The sequence below is a fragment of the Panicum virgatum genome, chromosome 2N (assembly GCF_016808335.1).
Source record: "Panicum virgatum strain AP13 chromosome 2N, P.virgatum_v5, whole genome shotgun sequence".
In the NCBI taxonomy this organism is placed as follows: Eukaryota; Viridiplantae; Streptophyta; class Magnoliopsida; order Poales; family Poaceae; genus Panicum; species Panicum virgatum.
The window spans coordinates 63,412,675-63,439,009 of record NC_053146.1 but is presented as its reverse complement, the minus strand read 5'-3'; the positions used below and the strand labels follow the sequence as shown (position 1 = coordinate 63,439,009).

Below are 26,335 nucleotides of genomic sequence, written 5' to 3'. Positions count from 1 at the left end.
CATGCATGATTTATAAAAATTACAAGTAACCATTAACCACATTAATTTCTAACCATTTGCACAAACTAACCCCAATTCAACCCTCTTAGCTCTGTTAGCACCGGTCAGACCGGTATACCAAACCGGTCAGACCGGTCTGGCCTGTGCGCGCCTCGATACCAAAAATCTGTAGTATCCGGACATATTCTCGGAGTATCCGGACTCCCAAATCCGAAGAATCCGGACCTAACTCTGGAATGTCTAGATCACCACAAACCCGGAGTATCCGATCCAATGGCCGGACTATCTGGGCCCCTACCGGTCAGACCGGTCCCTCCGACCGGTCAGACCGGTCCAACCCAGCCAAAAGCTGGAATATTTGGTGCGGCGAAAATCGCCCACAAGTCCTTAAACCCTTCTAGGCACTAGTTCAGGGATACATTTAGACGTTTTTGAACCGAGGAAATCACCTAAGATCATCTAGAAAAGGAGATCGATTCATTCCTAGCTAGAGTACCTTGGATGAGTATTTTTCACGCGAAGAACTTGAATCCACTGCTCCCCAGGGAGGGAATCGCGAAGAAGAAGCTTCCCCATGCCGATTTGATCCTTCCTAGGCCTTGGAATCAAATGGAAATGATGGATTGAGGATTTAGGGCTTTGGGGAGGGGGAGAGCTCGGGAGGGGCGAGCTGAGCACGATAGAGGCGAGTGAGTTGGTGAGGGAGAGAGAGTGTGATTTAAATGCTATGGGCCCCAACAAAACGATTGTCCAGCCCTAAACGGTCAGACTGGTCTGGCCCAGCAGACAGGAAGAGTTTTTGATTAGCGATTTGTCGCGTGAGTTAGAACTAATGACCGTAATAAACTTTTAATTACAGGTGATTAATAACTGAAGTGTTACACTTGAGAGTCGTGAATTCTAGCCGCCTGATCAATAGGAAAGTGAGGGGGTTAGGGTTAGGCATCTCCATTCTGCAGGACCACATCAAGTTGCTAGCTAATTCGTGCTGTACAACAGAGCAGATGGATCAAACAACATGCAAAACTTGTGGCCGCCTCGAGCCGGAGCACAACAAAGGCGGGCGAAAAATAAAAGATTAGCAAGTCACAAGAGCTGAGGATAACATTGATTAGCGAGGAACCTCGCTGCGGCCGCCACGAGAGCGATTCTCTTCCCGCAGCCGTGCGTGGGACACAGCCCGGCGAATCTTTCCAAATCTTACAAAGAATTACCTGAAACAGTTGCGATATACTACAGGCGTCCAGATTGAAGTACTACGCAGATGCAGCTGCACATGTTCCGTGTTCCCTTGCAGGAAGATGACACTTGGGCCCTTGCAGCTTTCGGTGCTCGGCGGACGGCGGCGGCGCCCAAGGCCATAGCGGCATGCTAGCGCACCTATCTCCTATTGTTGCCGGTATTTTTAAATTAAACAGTACAACTCAGATATTTATAACGTACGTATATATATTTTTATGAACACACATTTGCAAATTCTATCTTTATGAGCATCTGTAAATATTAACCTAGCAAATTTTTAAGATTGATGAAGTTAGCTCCACTTGGAGCGCGAGGAATTGCTTTTTTTTCGAGGATTTATTAAAAAGTAGAAAATGGAACTCGGCGAGAGGAAGAGCCGTCAGAGAATTTGCATATGGTTTGGGCCGCCCGTGAGGCCGCCGTTTGTTTGATGGCCATGCGCAGCGCGCATATGGGCCGCACGGGCCTATACGTCAATTACTTGCTACCGTTTGATGACGTCCGGGCTAAAACTAATTGGGCTATTTCTTTTCCGCGCGGCTGAAACCGTCCAAACTTGGGCCAGATTTGCAGATCTTAAAGACGGCCCACGAAACCGCTACCTGTGGGCCTTTTGCTCAAGTTCCGCCGCCGCGCCCCGGACGACGACCCCCGGGAGGGCGGCGGCCGCAGAAACCGAGCTGGAGGCCGGAGCGGCACCCTCCAGTCAAACAGCGAGGCAGGTCAGGTGGTTCATGCCGGACAGCTCGCCGCTCGGCGTTTCAAAGCTCTTCGCCCGTGTGGCCGGCGTGCGCTGTCAACCGGCACGTTCCCAACGCTGCCGATCCAGCCGGCCGGCGTACCGCCGCCGCTCCACTGTTCCCAGATCTACTGTTCCATCCATGAATGGCCCAATTTTTCCAAGCTCTTTACTCGCCTCCTCTGTCAGCCAGGACGGGGACGGGAGCCGAGGGGAAAGAAGCTTGGCCCTGCACGCATCCGGAACCACACGACGAAGTCCAGGCTGTGGCTTGAATCTCCTGAGCTCTGTAGGGGCGCGGCGGTGTTCGCTAGTCGTCTCTGGTACGGGCGCGCCTGTACTCGATGCTCACGGCCCACTTGCAGCATCAGCTGAGAATTCTCAGCTGGATTGGAGCTTCAGATTGCTTTGGATGAGGCTGTCCTCTGCCACAGTCTTGTGGGAGAGCAGCAGCTGATCCGGCGGCTCAATTGGCATCATCGGCAAAGCCAGATGTAGTATGGATTCGAGGTTGTGAGACACCCAACGGCTCTGTTATTAGTTCCTTTTTTGCTGAACTTCTTGTAGCGGTCTAGCGGATCTCAGGCCTCCGGCAAGGCCTACTTTGGGCAGGTAGTACAGCTGGGTTGAGCCTATGCATTTTGGATGGAGCTCTGGAGTGTAACGGCAAGGCTAACCTTTCCAGATTCGTGCCACAGCTGGGCTGCTTGTCTAACTGTGTGTCTGGCACGGACCACGTGTCCTGTTCTCTAAGCTGAATGGCAGTCGGTCTGGATCATCAGGACACTTGCTCATCTGCTTGCCATCTGAAATTTATGTTTCTTCCGTGCAAGTCATTATGTTGCAAAAAGGCAATTAACTTGGGATAGATAATACCAATCAGTTTACCCATTCATATATAGTTGTATTGCATTTGCAGCAGGGCGATCAACATTATTGCAACTCTTTTATAAGACTAGCCGTATCTTTTTCTATGACGATATTGAAAAAGTATGGGAGTCATCGTCACTATGTGTGTCTGAAGCTGAACACTTTTTTTTTTGGAAGTGTGGGCACCTACAAAATATCCTCCCTTAAATCCTCCAGCGAAGATAGGTCACTTCATCAATCAATAGCATAATGATGCTTATCTACTCGATTCCAGATCCAGATGTGGCCATCTCCTGCCGTACTGCTGTGTGGAATTTAGGCTGCATAAGTCCAAGGCCCTGTTTGATTTTGTCAGTAGGACAAGTAGCACAAATTTTGATTAATAATTAAAGGTACTAAATAAAAACACTTTACAAAACTAATTCTACAACCCCTGCACTACTTCGCGAGACAGATCTAATGAAGCCTGTGATCGCACGATTAGAAGATGGTTACTGTAGCATCACTATAGTCAATCATCGATTAATTACCGTCATTAGATTCGTCGAGCAAAGTTATACATATCCGTGAAAAAATTTTACAAATAAATTTTATTTAATACTTCATGCATGAAAGATTCTTCGAGTAGCACGAGCAGCGCAAAACAACTCGTGGAAGTAGGTTACCTGTTTGGTAAAAATAAAGCAAGTTCTCCTATTTTCAGTACTCCCTCCGTTCCTTATTAAGTGTTGTTTTTTGTTTCCGTGCTACAATTTTGACTAGATTTGTAGATAATATATGCAACATTTATATCTACTTTGTAGTGAAGCCTGTAGTAGCAACAGGCAGTGAGGAACGAGTTTTCGGAAGAAGGTCATGGTTGCTCTACTTTGTTCCGGTCTTGGAAATACGTGGCACAAACGCATTTCAAGATTGAACAGAAGTATAAACGCAACCGATCAGTTCAGAACTATCCCATTTCCCAACTCACTGGCAAAACGATTATGCTTGTTTACTGTATATATAACGTCACTTCATTCGAGGGGTATTTTGATAAAGGAGAATCTTTTCCTTTTGCTTTTGTATGCAGACCACACTTGCAAACTCAGAGATGCAATGCAGCATGAAGCTTATAAATTGGGGGTTGCTAAAGCCTTCTCCAGTGGCCGCACCTTCGTCCCCGGTGGCAACAGAAGGAATCGATGCAACGACCGGAGCAAGCGCACCTTCGAGGAGAGAGACAAGCATCGAAGCCAAAATTGGGTTCGATCCCTCGCGACTAAAAAATTGAACAGGCCCCTTGACAGATTCCTCTCGCCTCGGTGCCTCCTCCCTCATCGGGTCCGCGTGGCGGCGGAGCTCCCCATCCTCCTCCCTCCCCCTCCCTCCATGGCGGCGGCCCTCGAGCTCCGGCCATGGCGCGCGTCCCGGCTCGAGCTCGAGCTCCTTCGACGGCGGCGGGTGGCGGCGGAGGCCCGCACGGGTGGCGGACGCGGGCTCTCGAGCTCCCCCAGCACGACCACCGCCTCCGCCTCCCCGGCCACAGCCGCGGCGTGCAGGACCGTCCTCCCTTTGCGGTCGCGCGCGGCCAGCGCCTCGGGGCACAGCCACCTCACCTCCCCGCAGCCCCCCCCCCCAATCTCGCGGCCGCTGCGTGCAGCGGCGCCCACTTCTCGGTGGCGGCGGCGGCGGGCGCCGCGGGCTGGGGCTTGATGTAACATCCCGAAAATCCACCAAATTAAAACACGCGCTAAAATATTTTCATCGTTGAGATCGTTAACCCTAAACCCTAATCCCCTCCCAGAGTTTCCGCCGTCTTGATGTCCGATTTCAATCGTTGTTCCATCTTTTCCGCCGACCGTACCCTCTCTTTTTTCCCCCGCCGTCGTCCCATCCCGTGTCATCCGGTGGCCTGTCGCCCACGCGAGACAGCCGACCGCGAATATCGCCGGCGCGCGCTCACTCCCGCTCTCTCCCTATCACTCTCTCCTTTTCTTTTTCCTTTTCCATTTTCCTCCCTTTTTATTTTTCTTTTTCTTTTCCTCCTCCCTTCCTACTCTCTCCTTCTTCTCTGCCGCGCGCCCCCGAGCGCTGCACAGCTCGCCGCCGCCCTCGCTCCCCGCTCCAGCGCGCACGCCCCCAGGCCCTGTTCCCGACCACGCGCTCCGCGTGCCACGACGCGCGCGTGCACGCACCGCCGCTGCCGCCCTCTGCCCTTGCCGCGCAAGCCGCCGCTGCGCGCCCGCACCCACCTCCCCTGTCCGGCCCACGCGCACGCCTGCCCACGCCACGCGACGCGCGCCGCCCGCCGTGCCGCTCGCCGCCCGCGGCTCGACGACGGCCGTCCCCGGTCCCGCTCGCCTCTACTCTCGGCCCCGCCCACGCGCGCCAAGCCCTGCTCCCACGTGCGCTCGCCGCGCCGCCCGTCGCCTGGGCGCACAGTGTCGTCGCTTCGCTGGCCGAGCCGCACAGGCCGCGCGCAGCAACGCCACAGCGCCCCGCCTCGCCACCGAGCCTCCCTGATCGCGCACAGCGGCCGGACCTCCCCACGTCCGCCTGCCTGAGCGGTCTTGTCGTCCTCGCCGCCGCACGCCGCTCCGCGACACCTGCAAGCAGCCAAACGCCATTAATGGCGCCCGCCGAGCTCGCCGACCGGCCACCGCGCGGCCCCCTCCTCCCCACCGCCTCTTTTCGCCTATAAAAGGCCCCCGCGTCGTCCTCGAGCTCCATATCCCAGGCCACCACCGCCCGCCGCCTCCCTGGTCCCCTAACGCCGCCGCCAGAGCCGCCTAGCGCCGCCGCCGCCGGTCCTCGTGGCCCGACCTCTCTGCTCCACCCCAGCCCGAGGTAAGAGGGGGAGTCGAACCCCCTCGATCCCCTCTCTCTTTCCCCTTTCCTCCCGGCCGCCGCCGCGCCCTGGCTCGCCGGCGCAGGGCGCCGCCGTCGCCCCCTTCCTCCTCCTCTGTTTTGACCACGGGAGGGAGGAGGAAGAAGGGTGGTTTTGCCCTTAGGCCCCTCCCCTTCTCCCATTTTATTTAAGAGCCCTCACCCCTTTATAACCCTTTTTGCATAAGAAACCCTGGCTAACTTCCTATTCACAAATGAACCCTCGACCATATAAATGTATTTATAAATAAACCCCTACCCTTTTCCAGAATAACCCGAACATTCCCCAGAATTCTAATCAGGTCCTTTCACTAATTACAAATAGGTCCCTGACTCCTTGTTTAACCCCTAAGCCTCTCCGTAACCTATCATTTCATGCGCCAAACAACCTCCGATCGACCTGAAACTTTACCACGCCCTTCATAACATAATTTTGGCCATGCCATTAGAAAACCGCTCAAAAATATTACATCTATCTCCACATGTTAATTATTTCTGAATCGAGCTCAACGATAAAACTTTTATTTCTTTTTCTTGATTGTGTGTGTTTGTACGCGTCGTAGATCACGGAGTGAACGAGGAAGAACCCGTCGACGAGCAGTACTGCGAGCAAGCGGACGAGGAATAGTTCCGCGACCCCGAACCCGAAGGACAGTACCTCGATCAGGACTTCCCGGAAGGCTTTGAAGACGGCAAGTTCAATCCCGCCTTTGATGCATATTTTGTCCTAGTTTTTATAAACACAACCTATTGACCTGTTTTATAAAATTGCATATGTTTTGTCTGATGAAAACATGGTTGGATAGCCACCCCTTGATTTGTTATAACCATTCCTTGACTACCTAGATTAATGTCTGAATGTGTTTTGTTTGGACGCTAATCGCTGCTAGAACGCTTAGGACCTTATACACAATACAACTTGTTTTATAAAGAAAATGTGTGCGTGTGTGGGAAGGGGGAAATGTGGAATTTCGAAAGATGAGTTTAGACGGGATGGATGGCATTTCTGTGTGATTTGCCGATTGGTGTGCTCGTGCCTGTGTGGCAGAGCAAGGAGGGGAGATATCCATCTTGTCACCACTAAGGACCGAGTTGGTGTGTCATCTCACCTAACTTCACTATCGTGCAAACCACTCGACCGTTGAATGGGCAACGGCTTAGCATAAACCCCACTAGTTAGTCTGATAGCCATCAGGAGAGCTGAGAGCAACGGGTGATTAAGGAGAAGGGATTAGCTCTGTGTGACTTGTACCCCGGTTAAAACCTCTGTGATAGGTCAATGACCCCTTGGTGGATCCCGTGATGGCTAGTCAAGTCTAGCTAAGGTGGGTAATGGCTTTGTTGGGATCTACACCGACACTACGGTGCTCGAGCTGTGGTACCCCGCTTGTGGGTAAAGTTGCACACCTCTGCAGAGTTAAAATCCATTCGAATAGCCGTGCCCACGGTACTGGGCGAGTTACGGTGTGTCACATAACTAGTGTTTATTTTGGAGATGGGTTGGCGTGAGCTGTTTTGGGAATGTGTCCGGCAGTTGTGCCGTGTGCTACGGCGGATGAGGAGTCCGGTAGCAGCTTAAAATTTGGGTTATGTGTGGGCCAACATTATGTGCTATTCAGTACAAAGAAAACTTGCTTTGAAAATCCTTTCTTTCAAATGAACCCATGCATAGAAGATTGTTTTCCGCAAGATAAACCACAGCCTTATCCTTGATGTAACCGGTGCATTATATTCTGTTTATACCCCCTCCGTGGGTGTGGTTGGACTTGCTGAGTACGTTTGTACTCACCCCATTCGTAATTTTTACAGAAGAAGACCTAGACTTCGTTCCCGAAGACGTCGAGTAGAGGTTCCGTCCTACACCCAACCTTGCATGTGGATTAGGGTCACCCGCAGGAGGTTCCGCATGGCGCAATACTATGATGACCCCCTTTTCGTAATTAATATTGTTGTGTGGGTGTTAGTTGTTATCATCGCGATAGTGGCGCTTCACTGCCCACTTCCGCGTAGAGTTGTACGGTGATGTACCATCTGATGTAATAAAAGTGTTATCAGCCTCCTGAGACTGATATTGTATCAATTTTAAGTCTTCTCTCATGAGGGGACGCTTCACTCGAGGAACGGCAGCAGGTGCGGCTGACGGCGCAGGATGAGCCGTACGGCCGCGGCGTCGCCGGCGTCCGCGGTGAGACGGAGCAGGTACGGCGTCGCCGGCGTCCGCGGTGATGAGAGATGCGAGAGAAAAGGGTGGGGGAAGGTGCGCTATGGGGCCCACACCACTGGAGAAGGAGGAGTCGGTTTCGGGAAAATCACGATCTCAGCCTACGTGGCCTCGTGTTTTTTGGGTGGACAGCACCCACGACTGGAGAAGGCCTAAGGGCAGTCCCAACCCAAACTCTACCATGAAGTCTAAGCCTCCTATTTATTGTGTTTTACTGATGTGGTAGTATATTTATGGAAGAGAGAGGGAGAGAAATCAAGACTCCAAGTTTTATTTAGACTCCAAGTCTTCACGCAAATCAAAAATGAACGTGAGAGAGACAAATGGGTCATATAAACTAAAATAACACATTTTGTATTTGGAAGTATAGTTATTGTGATGGAGTCTTTGAGACTTAAATTTTATGAGTTGAGTCTGCGTTGAGACTAGCCTAAGTTCGTCTTGTATGGATCCACATACGCACGCTCCAGCCTGCACGGCCTCAACTCGGGGGCACACGCGTCTAGGCTCCTCGAAAGCGGAGGCCGCCATCGACCGGGAAACGCTTGGCACAAACCCGGCCCCCATTCAGAGCCCGAGCAGAGCACACGCAACTTATCAAGTTCAGACAAGTCGAGCCACCGAGCGTGCCGCCTTTCGCGTGTGCGCCGTCGAAACGGGAAGGCGCCCGGGGTCGAGCGATCCAACATGGTGCCGCCATGATCTTAGCCCACCCAGCTGCCCCGTGACGCCCGCCCGGGGTGTGAAATGAAACGGCAGTCGGCAACAGAATGGCTTTCAGCTTCAGTTACAAGTGGCACTGTCACTCGTTCTGCCTGGCAGCGCTTGGCTCTCTTGGTACCACTGCGGCAGTGGCTAGATATTTTGCTTCACTTCCTGTGGTCAGGAATTGCTGGATCATTTGAGGATCTGGGATGGTACTTTGGATGATAGATTGCTAGTACCAGTTTTACCTAAAATATATTTTCAGACATTGAGGTACAACACTGCAATTTTTTTGTGACTTTCTTGTACTCACCTTTTCCGATGGGAAAAGAAAATGACCAGAAGAATGAGAATCACCTGCCACTCCAATCCCTATCTTGGCACGTGTGGGCACCTACCAACCAAACATCGCCCCCTCAGTTCCAATTAAAGCCTCCAGCAAACATTGATTAGTGGCTTCGTCAGTATCGATGCCTTTGGCGATCTCGTCTTCGCTGATCCTCTAACCCTGAGTGGTTCAGTGTTTGCCACACTGATTAGGCCACGATCGTCACGTCGGACCAACAAGACACTGTAGCCCGGTACGTCCGGGCCAGGGCCGCGACACGTTCACACCCTCCTTTCCCGTTCCCGAAAGGAACCTGACACGTTCAAGCTGCAAAGGGCAAACCCCATCCTGTGCTGCTGGTTCCCGGCTCCACAGCGACCACAACTGTGGCTCCATAGCCACCTGCTGCAGATTCTTTTTTTTTTGGAAATTACCTGCTACAAATTCTCCGAGGACATGCTGAAGGCCGGGATCGAGGAAAATGACCTCTGAATTCCGATGAACACATGGTTAGCAGTTTATCTGTCGCCGACAGAGAGATACAGACGTCTGATGAAAAGAATACCACTGCTGGGCGTTGGCCTTCAGCATACTGTTGAGTGCTGAGCAGCAGGGTCTCCCCAGCTCGTTACTGTTGCGTGACAAAGCCCCAGCTGATAACAACAGCAGTGAAAGAGATTACAGGGTCGCACACAGATTACAGGTTACAGGTACACGAGGCAAAGTAATCAAGCAGGGATTTTTTTGACACCAAGTGCACGATAAATTCTCCAAAGTACCAGCAGCAGGTTAGGTAATTAGGAAACCCTGCCGACTTAGCAGCAGCAGCAGCCGACAGTAAAAACACCTTTCACATGTCAGCGTCGCTGTCCTCATCTCGGATCTTTCCAAAAACAGTACTGGATTAGTAGCACCGAAGATCTCGGTAATAAAGGCGACTACTTACCCTGTTAACCTCGTCACATCTTGAAAGCAACGGGCATCGCATCAAATGTCAGGTTCCATCTTGCCGGGATGGAATTTTGGCTATAATAACAGCTTCAATTCGAGTTTTCCTTTCCAGACAGAAATGCAGGATTGGGAGAAGCATCGAGCTATGTACAGAGTTTCTAGCTCTACCACCAACACAGCTGCGACTGAGACTGAAAGAATGAGCGAGCCGAGGCACGAAACCCCCCAAGGTTACAAAAAAACGAAAACCTCACAGGATCGTGCGGCCGTTGGTCTTCCTCTTGGCGTCCTCCCATGGCGCCGGCACCTGTGCCGAAGACCCCATGGCCAGCTCTCCTCCAACCATCAATGCCGGGAGGCCACCGTTGGCCGTGGAGCCGTCCATGGTCCCTCCGATGCCAAGCCCAAGGAAGTCCAGCGTAGCAGGCTTGGGACCGAACAGTGGTGATGGCCCCATCATCAGGTCCGGCAACCCTGAATTTCCACTTTCGTATGCGAGACCAAGGCCTAGACCCCCAGATAGCATTGCCCTGGACTCCCACTCCATTTGCTGACTACTCCAGTGGTGCCGCTCCATCAACTCCATTTGCTGACTGCTCCTGTGGTGCGGCCACTGTTGCGTGCTGGACTCCATCTGCATTTGCTGATTACTCACCTCCATTTGCTGATTGCTCCTGTGGTGTGGCCACCGTTGCAGGCTGGACTCCATCTGCATTTGCTGATTACTCCGGTGGCGCTCCATGTCCATTTGCTGATCACTCCGGTGGTGGTGCCACCTTTGCGAACTCGACTCCATCTCCCTTTGTTGGTTGTTCCGGTGGCGCTCCATCTCCATTTGCTGAGTACTCCGGTGGTGCCAAGGTTGCGAACTGGACTCCATCTCCCTCTGCTGATGATTCCGATGGTGCTCCATCTCCATGTGCTGATTACTGCAGTGGTGCCACGGTAGCGCGCTGTTTTCAGTAAACCGTCCTTGAGGTGGCTGCTTCAATGGAGGCGATGATGTTGAGGAAGAGGCAAGCCCAAATTCCTTCAGGAAGGATGAGCTTGATTGCGAAGCCCCAACTTCGGCTGCCTTCTGCAGGAGCGCAGTTGCGGACATGTGAGGGGCCGGAGGTGCAGCGAAAGTGCCTGGATTGCTTGCGCTTGTCTGTGGGAACAGAGAGGAGGGCGCACCGATCGCAAGGCAAAGGAAGGTGGGATCAACACCAATGAGATCACGCAGAGATCTGCTCTGGGAAGTGGTGCTTGTTGTGGCTGAGGCAAACAGACCGGCAAAAGTGTTGGTTGTTGTAGATGGCGCGATAGAATTGGAAACACTGCCGCCAGCACCACAGGTGGTGCTGCTCCCATCGGTACCAATGGCCTCTGAGGGTGATGGGAGGAAGCAAGGAAGCATTGGAGTGTCTTTGTCCAGCAGATTGGAGACCTCAAGTTCAGCTTCCTTGAATTGATCAGCTTCCTGGAAGCATGTGTCTTCATCTTGATCAGCTTCATCCTCCAATTTGGCAGCCACAGTTGTCTCAGCAACCACCTCTGGCCCTATAACATGATAAACCAAAACAAGGAAGAACAAGTCAGTTATCGCTATTGAGCTAATTGACCAAATGGCCAACCAAATTGGGGAAAAAGCCAAGACCCATGCATTGCTTTCTTATTACGGCCATGAGATCGACTTGAAGAGCAAGAACTTGCCATAAATCTCATCAGGTCTATGTATGGGCAATAAGACAAGCACACGAACAAGATGCAAGAGGAGCATACCATCCACATTTGGCACCACTGCCACAACTGGTCGCTGCTCCAGTGGAAATGGAAGTGGGGAGGGAAAGAGCTGTGGCTCCTTTGGCAATGGAGGTGGGGACGGACGGCGCAGCGGCTCCTTTGGCAATGGAGGTGGGGACGGACGGTGTGGCGGCTCCTTTGGCAATGGAGGTGGGGACGGACGGCGCAGCGGCTCCTTTGGCAATGGAGGTGGAGACGGACGGCGCAGCGGCTCCTTTGGCAATGGAGGTGATGACGGATGGGGCGGTGGCTCCTGTGGCAATGGAGGTGGTGACGGATGGCGCTGTGGCGCTTCCGGCACCGGTGCCTCCACACGCTGAGGCTGCTCCGCCTCGGCCAGTGCAGAGTCCTCATTCTCCTCTTCCTCCTGCCCCTTCTCCTTGTCCTTGTCCACATTCTCCTCAGCCTCCAAATCAGGCGGCCGAGGCGATGGCGGCGCCGGTGGCGCCAGCGCCCTGCCGGCCTCCTCCACGAGGGCGCCGCAGAAGGCGCGGTGCGTCACGAAACTGTCCCGTCTGAACCAAGCAAAGCACGCCATCCGATGAATGAAACAAGTAAAAACGCTAGCTTTTCCCAAATCGGGCTGCGGTAGAGGAGGAAGAAGCAGCAAGCAAGCAATCACGCACCTGGTGAAGAGCGTGCCGCAGTCGCAGCGGTACTCGCGGGTGCCGCAGATCTTGGCGTGCGCCTTGAGGTCTGCCTGGACGGCGTAGCGCTTGCCGCAGCGCGGGCAGGCCCAGCGCTTCTCCCCGTGCTTGCGGCAGAAGTGCTTCTTGATCCCGGTGAGGTCGCCGAGCGCGCGGGCCGGGGAGTGGTGCACGCACCCGGGCTCGGGGCACACGTAGACCCGGCGGCGCGGCGGCGCGGCGCCGGGCCCGCGCTGCCGAAGGCGCCAGGGCAGGTTGTGCCCCCTCCGGTGCAGCTGCAGGTTCTGGTCCCGCTGGAAGCCCTTCCCGCACACCTCGCAGACGAAGCGGTTCGTGGCCAGCAGCGTCCCCGGCGAGAGCGCGATCACCTCGGCGTCCGGATCTGCGGCGGCGGGAAGAGCGTAGGGCGAGCGAGCAAGCAAACAAACCGTTCAGAGCACGCGGGGGGGCCGAAACGGAGGGAGGTAGCAGTAGTACTAGCACGCACACCAACCCCGAAGCAACACGCGAGAGGGGGGGGGGTGCGCTCGCTCACCTGGCGTCCCGGGGAGGTTCCGCTTCTTCTTGACCGGCGCCGGCGCGGCCGCCGCCAAGGGGAGCGCCGCCTCCGGCGCCGCCTGCTCGGGCCCGGGCTCCGGCTCCGTCGGCGTCATCGCTGCCGCTCGATCCGTGGCCCCGGCTCCCGCCCGGTCCTCACTGAACCCCAGCACTCGCGCCGGCTCCCGCCCGGGACGCGCGCGGCGGCGGGGAGCGGTGGACGGGGGATTTCTTTTCTCGCTCTTCTCTTCTTTTTTCCTCTTCCTCCACCCCCGGCCCTCGCGTCTCTCCTCTCTCTCTCTCTCTCTCTCTCTCTCTCTTGGCGATTATTTTTGCGGCTTGCTTTTCTATTGGGGAGGGAGGGGAGGAGTGGGCGTGGGAGTCAGAAGCGAGGGCGGGCGGGGGGCATCGGGATGAGACGAGACGGGACGACAGCCCCAGCGCGCGGGGGCGTGTGGGGCGGGCGATGTAGCTTGTACGCGCACTCGCAGAGCCGCCGCAGCCACATCATGATCCATCCAGCCCGCCTCTCATCATCTCATCGCGTCGCACGCCACCGAGCCGAGCCAAGCCAGGCCGAGCTGCGGCTGCCGAGGCCAACGCCGATCCGGCACGTTGGCCTCCGCCTCCCTCCCATCCACCGCGCGCCCGTCCCGTCCTCCCGCGTCGCGAGGCGTGGCGCACGTGGTCGCCCCCGCCCGCCTTTCTGCTGGCTGGCCTGGCCTGGGCATCGTGCCTGCGGTCTCGCTCGGCTTGCTTCCGGAGCGGGGCTCGCCGCGCGCGGCCGCCACGCCCTCCACGCCGTTTGGCCCCGGTGCCCCCGACCAGCGATTCGATTCACCCGCGCGCGTCCCAGTCCCAGGCGATCAGCGAAGAAAGGAAAGAAGGCGAGATGGGATCGAGGAAAAGTCAGCCGCGGCATCAGTGCTCGGCAAGCGAACCACAGGCTGGGGCTGGCCTGGCTGACTTGTCGTGGGGGCCTGCCGCGCCCGCGCGCCGCGCGGGGTGTGGTTGACCAAACGGGCTGGGGCGCAGGCGCGGAGCAGCAGCCAGCAGCTCGTCTCGTGAACCGACCGCCAGCGCTCGTCGCGTCGGGTTGCGTTGCGATCGCGTGGCATTGCTTGCGGGGGCGGACGGCGGCGATCGATCCATGCGTTGTCGTCGCCGCAATGGGAAGGATCCCTGATCCGTTACACTATCCTTCTACGTGCGCTTTTATTATATCTATGGCCATGTTTAGTTCTCAAATTTTTTTAAGATTTCCCGTCACATCGAATTTTTGGACACATGTATGGAGCACTAAATGTAGTTTAAAAAAATAACTAATTGCAGAGTTTAGCTGTAAATGATGAGATGAATCTTTTGAGCCTAATTAGTCCATGATTGGACAATAATTACTAAATAAAAACAAAAGTGCAACAATAGCTAAACCTAAAAAATTTTGTGAATTAAACACGCCATATATATACATGTATATATATATATGTATATATATATATGTATAAGTAAAGTAGTGTGCAGTGTGCTGTATTTGGAAATTGGGTGGCTATTTTACCGTGGGGGGGCCGTGCGAATCTCTCCGTTTTTAGCCGCCGTCGCAAGGCAGGGTCCAGCGCGCGGAGACTTGGCTGCCTACCTCTTTCATTTCATTGCATTGCATTTTGGGATCTGGCACCGTCACCGTGCACGGAAGAGGTCTGAGGGGATGGTGTGGGGGTTTTCTGGCCGCTTGTTTTGCACTTTTTTACTACTTTTTTTAAAGAACTTTTTTTACTACTTTTTGAAGACGGCAAATGCAGGATGTTTCCAATCACATGGTTTAGGGCCGGGATTTGATGTGCTTCTTTCTGGAGTAGCTAGTACACAAGGACTTTTGGTCTGTGTTTTTTTTAAGCTATTGCATGTCGATTTTAAACTATTGTGTTTTGGTCTGTGTTTTGATTTGCCAATCTTCAGTGCTTCTACAACTGAATTGCTCCTCCTTTTGCTGATCTCATCATTGTCAATTTTGGAAACTACCATGAAACCATAGACCACCCACAGTAACTTAATTGGACAACCGCAGCCAACAAACCCAGTTTTTTAATTAAAAAATCAACTTCCGTTAAAAAGGTATCATGGCGCCGACATTGGGCAGAGCGTTCACCCCGTCTTGTTGTCTTGTAGAAGAAGCAGTTGACGCGCAGTACAAATCTCAACATTTCCTAGATTAAAACCGTACCCTACTTTTTGCTGCCTTTGCTCCTTTCGCAAATGGCTATACTAGCTTCTCCCGTTTCCTTTTTCACCACGCTTTCTTTCTTATTCCTACCACTCTAGCTGGCCGGTGGACGACGAATCGTGGGCGCATTGTGACAAAACAAAGTGCATAAACTACCACACGGCCACTCACCATCAGGGTTTAATTATCCGACTGGTGACCGGTAACCGCCGGCCTCCGGTTCTGGTATACCGGTCCGGTTTGGCCGGTTACCGGTCGGAACCGGTCAAATCCAAATTTGAATTTAAACTTTCCAGTTCAACCGGTTCGTACTGGTATACCGGCCGGTTTGACCGGTATACCGGCCGGTTTGACTGGTAACCGGTCAAATTCAATTTTTTTTCTTTTTTGATTTAAATTCAAATGCCCGCAAAGTATACTAAATAAATGTTGGTATAACATATTTTAGTCTAAATGAACCCTTCAACCCTCTTTTGTACTACTTTTACATTGTATTTGTATACTTTTGTATGCACGTTTTTTTGTTTAACTTCAAATCCCCGCAAACTATACTAAATGAACGAATTTTTGAGAAAATTTGACACCATTAGATTCATCGCACCTTGAAATATTTTTAGGAATTTTTTAAGAATTTTTCATTTTTTTGAATTTAAATTTAAATTTTGAATTTGGACCGGTTTCATACCGGACCAAACCGGACCGGTTACCTACGGTTTGGTTAACCCTGCTCACCATTCACACTCCTTTCTCATTTCAAATCGCAACCACCCGTGAAGGCTTCCATTTTTTTGCCATTTCTTTACTGGGATATCATTCATAGATGCAGTACCGGCGCCGCGAGTTACTTCCAGCAAAGAAAGCGAGCCAGCTGTAAAAGGTCGCTGTCTGGTAGCTCCTCCATCCATCCGGTCCATGCATGCAGACGTGGCATGGCAGCCTCCAGTCTAGTGCGTGGTTGGATGGTCGGTCTCCGTTTTCCTCCCGTTCCAGCTCGAGCTCTCACACTCTCGCACACCTACTGTCTGAATTCTGATGATGATGAGCCGTCACAGGTTAGCCATTCTGCTCGTGGTGGTCTGGACCACTCCACGAAAAGGTTTCCCTGCTCCTTGTGTCGCGTGCTGCGTTGGGCGCTGCCATTTTGCGATGGATAGAAAGAAAGTGGCCTGGCCGGGGTGGATAATTGCCGGATGAAAAGGTTGCCACCTGATGTCTGGACTGTAAAGAAAGCTCGTGGTGAAGTCTCATCAGCCATCAGCGACCAATCACCACCACCAACACGGTGCCCTAAGCGGCTGCATGCCTGCATCATCGCAACAGCAGAGAGTTGAGGTCTTGAGGATAGGGGCGATCCATCTGGCTGCGGTAATCTGATGATTTAACAGGTGGAGTTTCGATCCTGTTCTCGCTTTGAGAGAGATGGGATAGAGTTTTCAGCTCCGGAACAAAAGGAGCGGATAAATGCTACGTCCAAGCAGGACGAGACAAATGGAGCATATGCGCCGCGCCAATGATTCGGCGGAATCGATCGCCGTGCCCCGGCCGTCGACGAGGAGGGAGTCGTTTTCAGGCGAGCACAGCCACGGGCTGCTACGTGCTGGCCTGCCGCACCGGGCTGAGCTCTCCCCTGTTTAATGAAGATGATAACTGACTGAATCGTTCTCACCGGTAGGATAACTGCATCCGTTTCTTAAAAAAAAAACTGCATCCGGATTCATGAACCTCGCGTGCTTTGGCCGTGTTTAGTTCCATGCGGCTGTAAACGCAAAAAAAATTTGCGACGGAATCTTACTAATTTGAAGTACTAAATGAAGTCTATTTACAAATTGTTTTGCATAGATGGGTTGTAAATCGCGAGACGAATCTAATGATGCTAATTAATCTATGATTAATTAATAACTAGTGGATTATTACTGTAGCATCACTGTTGCAAATCATGGATTAATTAGACTCATTAGATTCGTCTCGCGATTTACAGCCCATCCATGCAAAAAGTTTTATAAATAGACTTCATTTAGTACTTCAAATTAGTAAAATTCTTTTATAAAATTTTGTGTTTTTGTGTTTACGATGTGGAAACCAGGGCCTTTGTTTCCTTTCGAGAACAGGCAGGTAGGCGAAGGCCAGCAAGCGAGAGAATCTGCAAGTGCCAGGAGGCTGGAAGTTCAGGCCATGTTTGGTTGGGTTGTGAAAAAATTTTGATGAGAGAGAAACGATGCTTTGACCACTAATTTAGGGTATTAAATAAAGTCTAATTACAAAATTACCTCCACAACTATGGTACTGTAGCAGTTGCTCTAGCTAATGAGGACTTTGACCGCACGATTAGAAGATGATTGAGTGCGGTTACTGTAGCATCACTGTAACCAATCATGATGAAACTTGGCTCATTAGATTCGTCTCGAAAAATTACACCCATTTCTAAAAAGGTTTTGCAAATAAACTTTGTTTAGTACTTCATGCATGCATTCGTCTTTTTGTGAAAAAGTTTTGATGCATTCATCCGAACATAGCCTCATATTGGCTCTCCACGTCAGTCTCTGGCCGGACGGCGGCAACGGATTTGACCGGAACGCCGGCCCACCGCCGCACAGTAACCGCAGATGAGAGCATCAGAGCAACGGCAGCGAGGTCGCACACGCACGAACACGGGCTACACTTGTGATCGCAAGACCGGCTTGGCTTGGCTGGCCTGCTGCTGGTCAGAGCACCGGGTACTACTGCTGAGTGAGATCAGGCGATCAGGGAATGGCCCATCGCCTGCGCTCACTCCCTGATCACCCGGATCAGCTCGAGATCTCCGGTCTACTCCCAGATATCCTCATCTCACAAATGGAGCGGGTAAAAATAAAGCCTAGAAACCAAATCCGTGCTGATAAATGTCGCACGAACAGCCCGACGACTGTTCCAACAGCGTCCCCTTTAAGAGCGCAACAGTTTTGTCTGTCAGACATGCTGGTGCAACTTGCCAGGTAGCACCACCCCATGCCCCCATCATCTCCATGATGTTTTTTTGCGACATGGAAAAGATCCTCTCTGTTTTTTTTTGGACCCAAAGAGCAGACAGAAGGATTGGTCTGTCAGCCTTTTATCTTCCTGGAGCACAAGCGGCGTGGCCGAACAACGAGAGGCCGGAGCTACCAACAAATGAATAACGACACTCGGCCCCGGCCCTCCAGGTCCAGGGAGCCAAGGCTTCTGTGGAACCCGTGACAAGGACCTCCATGCAAGTGTGTTCTCTCTCTCCCTTTCTCACTGGTTTCACATATATGAAAAATATTAGTTTTTGCCGGATAAAGATATAATTGATATTGATATTAAAAAAATAACTTTTAGTATTTAAATACGAATCAATTATGGATATTGAATATCTATAATCAGATACAAACAGATAAAAACTCTTCAAAAACAGATCAAAATCCAATACGGTCGAAAAATATAAAGCATGCAAATAGTATCCATGCTTTTTTTGGGAACTAAATAGTATCCATGCTAATACGGTCGGAAAATATCTATATTATTTTTATCCCTAGATATACAATATATCGATATCATCCAATTTGCTGTTTTTATGGTCGTGGGTGGATGGGCGACAGCGACCGCGCGCCTGTGCTGAAAGCCAGAAATCCACCCTGTTTTTGGAAGCTTATTACTACCTGTGATCTGTGCCCTCGACCGAGGATAACGTAGATTAATAGATTATTAACCAAACGGGGCCTGGGTCCGGAACTCGCCGCGGTCGGGTCTTGGCGGTACCGACCTCGAAAGGGACGGGGCACCGCGGCCGCAGGCCGTCACCGCGTCAGCGTCCGTCGCGAGACGGGAATCGTCACGGCGGATACGCCGATCGGATGCGCCTTTTCTGAAGGGTAGCCTGCCTGCAAATTGCAAGATAGATAGATAGAAGAATATTTCAATTTTTTTGAAATAAATAATATTTCAATTTCAAGTCCTGTGTCCTTGCTCTTTCTTTCTTTCCAGGTGTAGGCCTAGGGCCTAGGGCGGCACGGAGCGTAGGGCACGCGACGCTACGCGACTCGCCGACACGCGGGGATGAAGGAGGTGCGGCGGGGGGCACCTATCTATATTCCGGAAGATGCATAAGATATATGTTGCACGGCCTGCTTACAGCCCACTGTGTCGTTGCCGGCCTGCTATTTTTCCTTTAAGTGAGGAAGACACATTGCCGGCCTGCTATATTTCTTTACGTGTGGAAGTGGAAACCAGAAGCAGCTACCACGGATCTAGCAGGACATATAATAGCAATAGCAGCAGCGGCAAAGTAATGAAAGTATATTATGCTTGTTTTTTTTTGTTATTTCTTTGAATCTGTGATTGTAATGTGTTATTTTGCTAAAGATTTTACAATCAGTTTGTTTAAAATATTAAAATAATATAGTCAACATTTAAAAATACTGAATTTAACATCTAGGTAGACTTAGTTCAACATTTTAAATATACTAATTCAACATTTTATGTGAAATGTTGATGCAGTATGTCAAGAATGTTGAACACATAAACACAATTTGTTGAAATAATACATTTTGAATGTTAATTTTTGAAAAGTATTTAAAACATTTAAATATATTCATAATGGACCTTGATTTGTTGTATAAATTCTAACAAACATCATGGTTCAAACAGAATTTGAAACGTATTTATGGTTTGAAGAAAAAATGAATCTGAAATTTTGAAGTCAAAAGAAAGTTCGTCAACCACTAACCTGCTACAACTTGCTACAGCCAGCCATGCGCCACCACGTGTCCCGCTTTTTCTGATGCAACCACGTGCGCTCAATCAGCCCTCTTCCATCAGCTTTTAATCTGATCCGTTCATCATATTCTGCACGAATCTCAAATAGTAGAAGATGAGTAGAATAATTTCTTGCGGAAGATATATAGGATTTCCGGCTGCGGCGTCACTCCGATGGAGCGGCTGGGAATCGCGGGGAATGCGAATCTCGTGTCAAGTTGCAGCAGATATTATGGCCCACTTCTAACCCTGGACCTTGTGTCCAGTGGCTGCTTGGGCCTTGTGTCAGTGCCCGACCTGGGCTTTTCTAACCCTGGACCAGGGACACCATCTTTCAGTTTTTTCTCCCGATTCTTCATGCAACTCGATGAAAAACCAGAGCCACAGATTCATCAGGCCTGAACTGGCAGGATAAGATGAGCTGGTCCGTAATTCAGTTTTTCATCGCTAAATACGGAGTATAGATAACATATAGCACAGTAAGACCACCATATATATACAACAACAAAGGCGCTATGATGAACGAAAGTGATGAGTATCTGGCAGGCCCACGCTCTTAAGACCTGCAGCTGCGGCATACCTCGCCCCGCATCACGTCTACTGGTCCATGATCGAGCGTATACCGATCCGGCCCAAGATACATGCCAGTCTTCTCGAGTAGGGCCAGGCCTTCCTCCCTCCCATACCGTGAAGAATAAAGCTTCAGCTATTCGCCTGTGCTGAAAGCAAGAAAACCACCCTGTTTTTGGAAGCCAGAAAATTGTACCTGTGATGACGCTCCCCCCCGGCCGAGGATAACGTTTTTTTTAATAATGAAAAGGTTCCAACCTGGATCATTCACAAGTGAATGTCTATAACCACTCAAATAAGTATGCAGTACGAAGATTGCTGGCATACGCCACCAAAGGCACCATAAATTTGGAACATACCAACAAAATGAAAGCTATTTACTAAACCTCAATCCTGCTCCTGAAGTTCCATCCAACCTTACTGAACAGCTCCATGACCGCGCTCTCCAATCAACGACAGCTTTACTTCAAGTAATTCTTCTCTTTATCTTTAGATAGCTGCGACCAACACCTTGTCTAGTACGTCCTTCTGAAAATTACCAGGAGGTAGTGATGGTTCATTTCAAAACTGTCATTTCTACTCAACCATAAAACCCAGCACATAGCTGAAGCCCCCCACTAAGATATATTGTCTAAGTGCTGAAGAAAAATTTCTTAGCCAAGATCCCAACAAATTTGAAACACTAGTAGGTTTGGGTTGGGTTAACTGAACCATGCACAGGCCTAACTTAATGTCAATCCTAGCGTGGACAGCGTTGCTGCCTGTTGTCAAAATCATTGTAGAGACACCTGGAATACTTCTAAAAAAAAACTTCTAGCTCGTCAAGTGAGCAAACCATTCCAGGCTGAATGGCTCACGCATTTTATGCAATGATCAGTTTCTTTCTAACATCAACTCAGGCAACTCTGCGACTGCAAGTAAATTTAGCACGAAGCCAACTGGGCACACCAGGGTAGCTCAAGACTGCAACAATAGATGTAGTATATAGTAGCAACGTGCAACAAGCGTGCTTTTAATCGCAACGCTGCCAAACCATGTAATGTTAATTATCACATTCTTGTTTCCGGAAGTTCAAAACCTTCCTAGAATTAATTAACGGAACCTCCCTAGACAAATAAGTAGCTCAATGGCAAATACCAGGGCGGCTACAACAGTTACTCAGCTGTTTAAACATGAAGATAGCTAGATAGCAAGCAAATTGTCACAACCACAAGAATAACATTGATGATAGATAGTAGTAAGCAAATCTGTCAACCACAGGGAGCTACTCTCCTTGTGCATAGCATGCCAATAATTAAGAATCTCATATCGTGAAGATAAAGCTGCGGAGGAAGGAAAACCAGGCACCACCACCAATCCACCATGTTACAGGCAGAGACATTTACGCCTAGTAAGACACAAGTAGGAAAGCAGGCGTCAAGTCAGTGACTGGTATAATAGTAGAAAAGACACCCACGATGAAGTACTAAGATACGGAATCTTTGAATTCCTAAATATGCATAAGACAAAAGTGTGTGGCCTAGATGTGAAACTGCATAATCATTTGGCTTGCTATGATGGACAAACTAGCATCTCCAATCAGGAAATTAACACTATCTTTGTACAACTTCTGGAAACACGCCAGCAGTGTGTGTTTCTCTTTGCACACTATCCTAGCAAAAACACCATTGTTTTCTCTTTGTTAATCAAGTCCAGTGCCAACAGAACAAAATCTTGCATAGCAACAACTAAAATGTCATAGGTGATTGTAATATAGACAACATTGCAATAAATGACAACCATAACTACATTTCAACCAGGTCTTTGTGGTTGCGATGCTTGGCAATGTATCTAAGAAGATAGTGTTCCAACATAGATGCTCCCCATGCTCAGGTGGAATCAGATTGTGTTGCATCAAGGCCATTACTTCTAATTCTTTTGGAGCTTTGACTAACAACTGTGAGATCATTTTTAACCATGCATCCACAGATGGGTGCAACTAGTAGTCCATATGTTCAGTTAAGTGCAGTTGCAAAGATGAACCAGGAAAATCTTATTTTCCTCTAAGAAAATGTTTGTTGTCTAGCCAAGATGTAATACTACATGTTGTGCATTATAGCAATACTTGTAACTCATACACACATTTTTTCAGTATTCTCTAAGAAAATAGCCAATCACCACTAGCAGCAATTCAATTGTCAAATCCCTAAGTACTTAAGTAGGCATTCAAACTCTTAATTCTCATATGGCCCACTGCCTTTTGAACAGCTTTGATGAACACAGAACTTATCATTTAGCCAACTTGCTTTCAGTGTGCCTCAAGAAGGAATATTGTGGCTTAGGTAGACCATACCCTAAGGTTATTAGTATCATGGATAAGAAGTTTATTCATTCTTGTGCTGGAAACCTCAGTTCTGGGCTGCCCAAGTTACAAAAATGGGATATAGATCACATATAGGGAGAACATGCAAACACATAAACTTACTTTTTGGTCCTTTTGCAACGCAATTGGACCAAGGTCAGAGCCCTGGAAATCACGCTAGCAAATGGCATTACATCCTGGATACCATGTATCTAACTAAAAGGGAAAGCAAGAGGCACTATGTTGATCCGGGACTGTGAACAGTATCACTTTAATACTAGAAAAACACCCCATGAATTAATCAATTGGCTGTAGCTAGCCTTTGGTGGCGGTAAACATAGGCACATAAAAAAATGCATAGAACAGATACATTGCCTCAGGGGCAAGATTTACCCCAATACGCCACTTTTCCTTCACCCGCCACTTTGCCGTCTGCCCCCAAAACTTTATCTGCCCCTTGTTCCTAAAGGAAGAGAGGAGGAAACGCAATAAGCTTACCTAGCAGCACAAAATTTTGCAGGATAAGGAACATCATTGTCAGCGAGAACTATGATGGAATGGAAAACAAAAAACAGGTAACTGGCCATATTTCACGATAGCAACATGTGTTGATATCGTAAATGATGCTACGAGGACTTGATACAGCATTTGCTATGATAGATCCATCTAATGCTGGCAGCAATGTGCCTCTGCTTAGGTGGTATTGAGCAAAATAGCGTCCCTCTCTATAGTAAAAGACAATGGTGTCACCTACGAGTATAGGGAACGCCTTAGAGCTCACACACACATTCCTCCCACCAATGAAGAGGGCATTACCATCAATGCATGTCATCAAGACAGTCCTTCCCAGTGACCCAGCATAATGTCAGCCAGTCTGTAAACTGAAATTTTCCTATCAATGCCAGAGCTTATGGCGACCACCAGAACCTCTGAGTTGCATTCGACCAAATAGTAGAAGCTGATTTGGCCAGGTTTGTTTACTGGACATTTGGCAATCAACTTTGCTGGTGGCACCCAGGGTTCCGTCCCTTCCAGCTCGGGTGGGTCAATCTGTAGGATCTTTTCTCCAGTGGACTTTCCGATATCACACACCACATATACCTTGCCTTGGAATGACAACTCACTAAAAATTTCGTTCAAGTACCAGCTTGAAACCTTCCATTGCTGTTCCCCCAGAGGTAGCAAAGACTACCTGCAACAGGGTTTTTTACATATTTACCATTATAAGGAGAAGCACTTGTTGGTTTAGCATTTTTAAAATAGCGCCTACATATTTAGCATTACTGTAGTAGCAGATTTTACATTTTTACCATTTTGTCCTACGTGGCATGCTAGATCGGCACGACACGGTAGCGCTCGGTCAGCAGTGCGACGTGAAATGACTTGAGTGCCCCTGCCTAGCTCCTGTCTTGGTCCTCTCTGACAGCTGGGTCCTGCAGCTTCCCTCCCTGCCAGGTGGGCCGCATCTGTCAGCTTCGTCTCCCACCTCCGGCCAGACCGCCCCTGCTTCTTTTCCCCCGCCGGGTCTCGCGGGCGCTCGACGGCGTGTTCCTGGACGAGCTCGGCCGGCGTCCCCGCTCCCCGCGCCCCGCGATCCCGCTCGCCGACTGGGAGGCGCACAAGGCCGTGTGCGCTCCTCGACCTCCGCCTCCACCTCCCCTTCGTCCGCGCGGCACAAACCCGAACCCCCCGCGCGCGACTCCCCGCTCCGCCACGAGGGTGCCGAGGACCCCACCCGGCCAGCGAACGCCGACCACGAGCTACCGGCGAAGGAGCCGGCCGCGAGGGACGCCCCAATCGAAGCTCTGGAGCGGCCGGCACGGCTGGATCCGCTTGAGTCCACCCGCCCGGATGTGAAGAGGGCAGTTGTGGAGGGAGGAATCAAGGGCTTGCGCCCGCCGCCGGTGCTCAAGCCGCCCCCCGTCGATGGCGCTGCCGGCTGTCTGCGGGGCGGGATCCACGTGGGATATCCTGCGGTCGTTCGCGCCGGATGAGAAAGAGCACGCCCCTGCGAGCAGATCTCAGGCGGTAGTGTTGACGTTGGAGGATCTCAGGCTTGGCGAGTTGTCCGAGGGCTTCACTAGCACTTCTTCCCTATCCACCACGAACGACGACGAGACTTGCAGCACGACCACCGAGTCCATGTTCTACATCTCACCGAACGGCCGGTTCAGGAGGAAGATCCGGTCATGGAACCGAGGGGTGCTCCTGCCTTGTGCGCCTCCCAGTCGGCGAGCGGGATCGCGGGGCGCGGGGAGCGGGGACGCCGGCCGAGCTCGTCCAGGAACACGCTGTCGAGCGCCCGCGAGACCCGGCGGGGGAAAGAAGCAGGGGCGGTCTGGCCGGAGGTGGGAGAGGAAGCTGACAGATGCGGCCCACCTGGCATTGAGGGAAGCTGTGGGACCCAGCTGTCAGAGAGGAACAAGACAGGAGCTAGGCAGGGGCACTCAAGTCATTTCACGTCGCACTGCTGACTGAGCGCCACCATGTCGTGCCAACCTGGTGTGTCACGTAGGATAAAGTGATAAAAATGTAAAATCTGCTGCTACAGTAGTGCTAAATATATATGCGCTATTTTAAAAATACTAAACCAGCGAGTGTCTCTTCTTATAATGGTTATAATGGTAAATATGTAAAAAAAAACCCTGCAACGTACCCGGTGACCCCAAAATCATGAGCGAGACGGCTTCATCCACGCTCACGTTGAGCGAGGCAGCACGGATACTTCTGATATAGGGCCACTTGTTCCCTAGCAACATCGGGCTCACGTACCTCAGGAGGGTCTCCTGAGGGGGGAAGTCCAAGATGTCACCGGTGAAGCCCGCTGCAGCAGGAGAATACCGTCGATAGAGTCGATGACGCAGTGGTCCCTGTCTCCCTGAAGAGCGGGAGGTGCACGCGGACGAAGGCGCCGGTTGAGAGGTTGAAGAAGCGGACGAACCCACACAGCTTGCCGTGGCCCGGGGGGAGGCCGTGGCCTTCAGGCAGCAGCATCCACCGCCGCGGGTGGAAGCGCCGGTCGACAATGCCGCGGCCGCGCGGGCAGGCTGTGCTGGACCGCCAGTTTGGGCACACGGCGCGAAAGCGGATGTAGATGTAGTCCCGCAAGTCGCCGGCCAGCACCCGCCACGCGATCTGGCTCACCAGATCCTCGTGCAGCGACGCCCACAAGGATGAATCTCGAGCGGAGGCGGTGGCATCAGCGGTCGTGCGCCGCCGGCGCGTGCTGCTACACGCAGCCATGCCTGACAGATGCCAAGTTGGTTTAATCCTCAGTAATTAAGGAATAAAAATAGTCTTTAGGTAATCACCACGACCTGCCGGCGGTCTTCACGTCCAACCGGCGCCGACGTGAATCGCCACAGGATCCACAGACGACACTGCTCCCTTACACTGTGTTTGGCTAGTTTTCGCGATATTTTTTTCTAAGATCTTCGTGATATTGTTTTCGAAGATCTTGCACGCATAGTGTATTAAACAAAGTCTATTTACAAAATTTTTTCATAGCAAATCGCTAATCTTTACCTACGATTCCTGCACCAAACCAAGCATCTCATAGGG

At 51.0% G+C, this 26,335-nt stretch overlaps 1 protein-coding gene and 1 pseudogene across 1 annotated transcript; both read right to left on the bottom strand.

Annotated features, from left to right (window-relative positions):
- Positions 1-9,695: 9,695 nt before the first annotated feature.
- On the bottom strand, positions 9,696-13,224 carry LOC120661790 (zinc finger protein ENHYDROUS-like). The gene is made up of 4 exons (XM_039940737.1): positions 12,889-13,224; positions 12,333-12,735; positions 11,686-12,221; positions 9,696-11,463 (listed from the first exon to the last, which is right to left on the bottom strand). The coding sequence occupies exons 1-4, from the start codon at positions 13,004-13,006 to the stop codon at positions 10,172-10,174; spliced, it is 2,349 nt and encodes a 782-aa protein (XP_039796671.1). The 5' UTR covers positions 13,007-13,224; the 3' UTR covers positions 9,696-10,171.
- Positions 13,225-20,623: 7,399 nt separating this feature from the next.
- LOC120662900 lies at positions 20,624-26,017 on the bottom strand (annotated as a pseudogene).
- Positions 26,018-26,335: the final 318 nt, after the last annotated feature.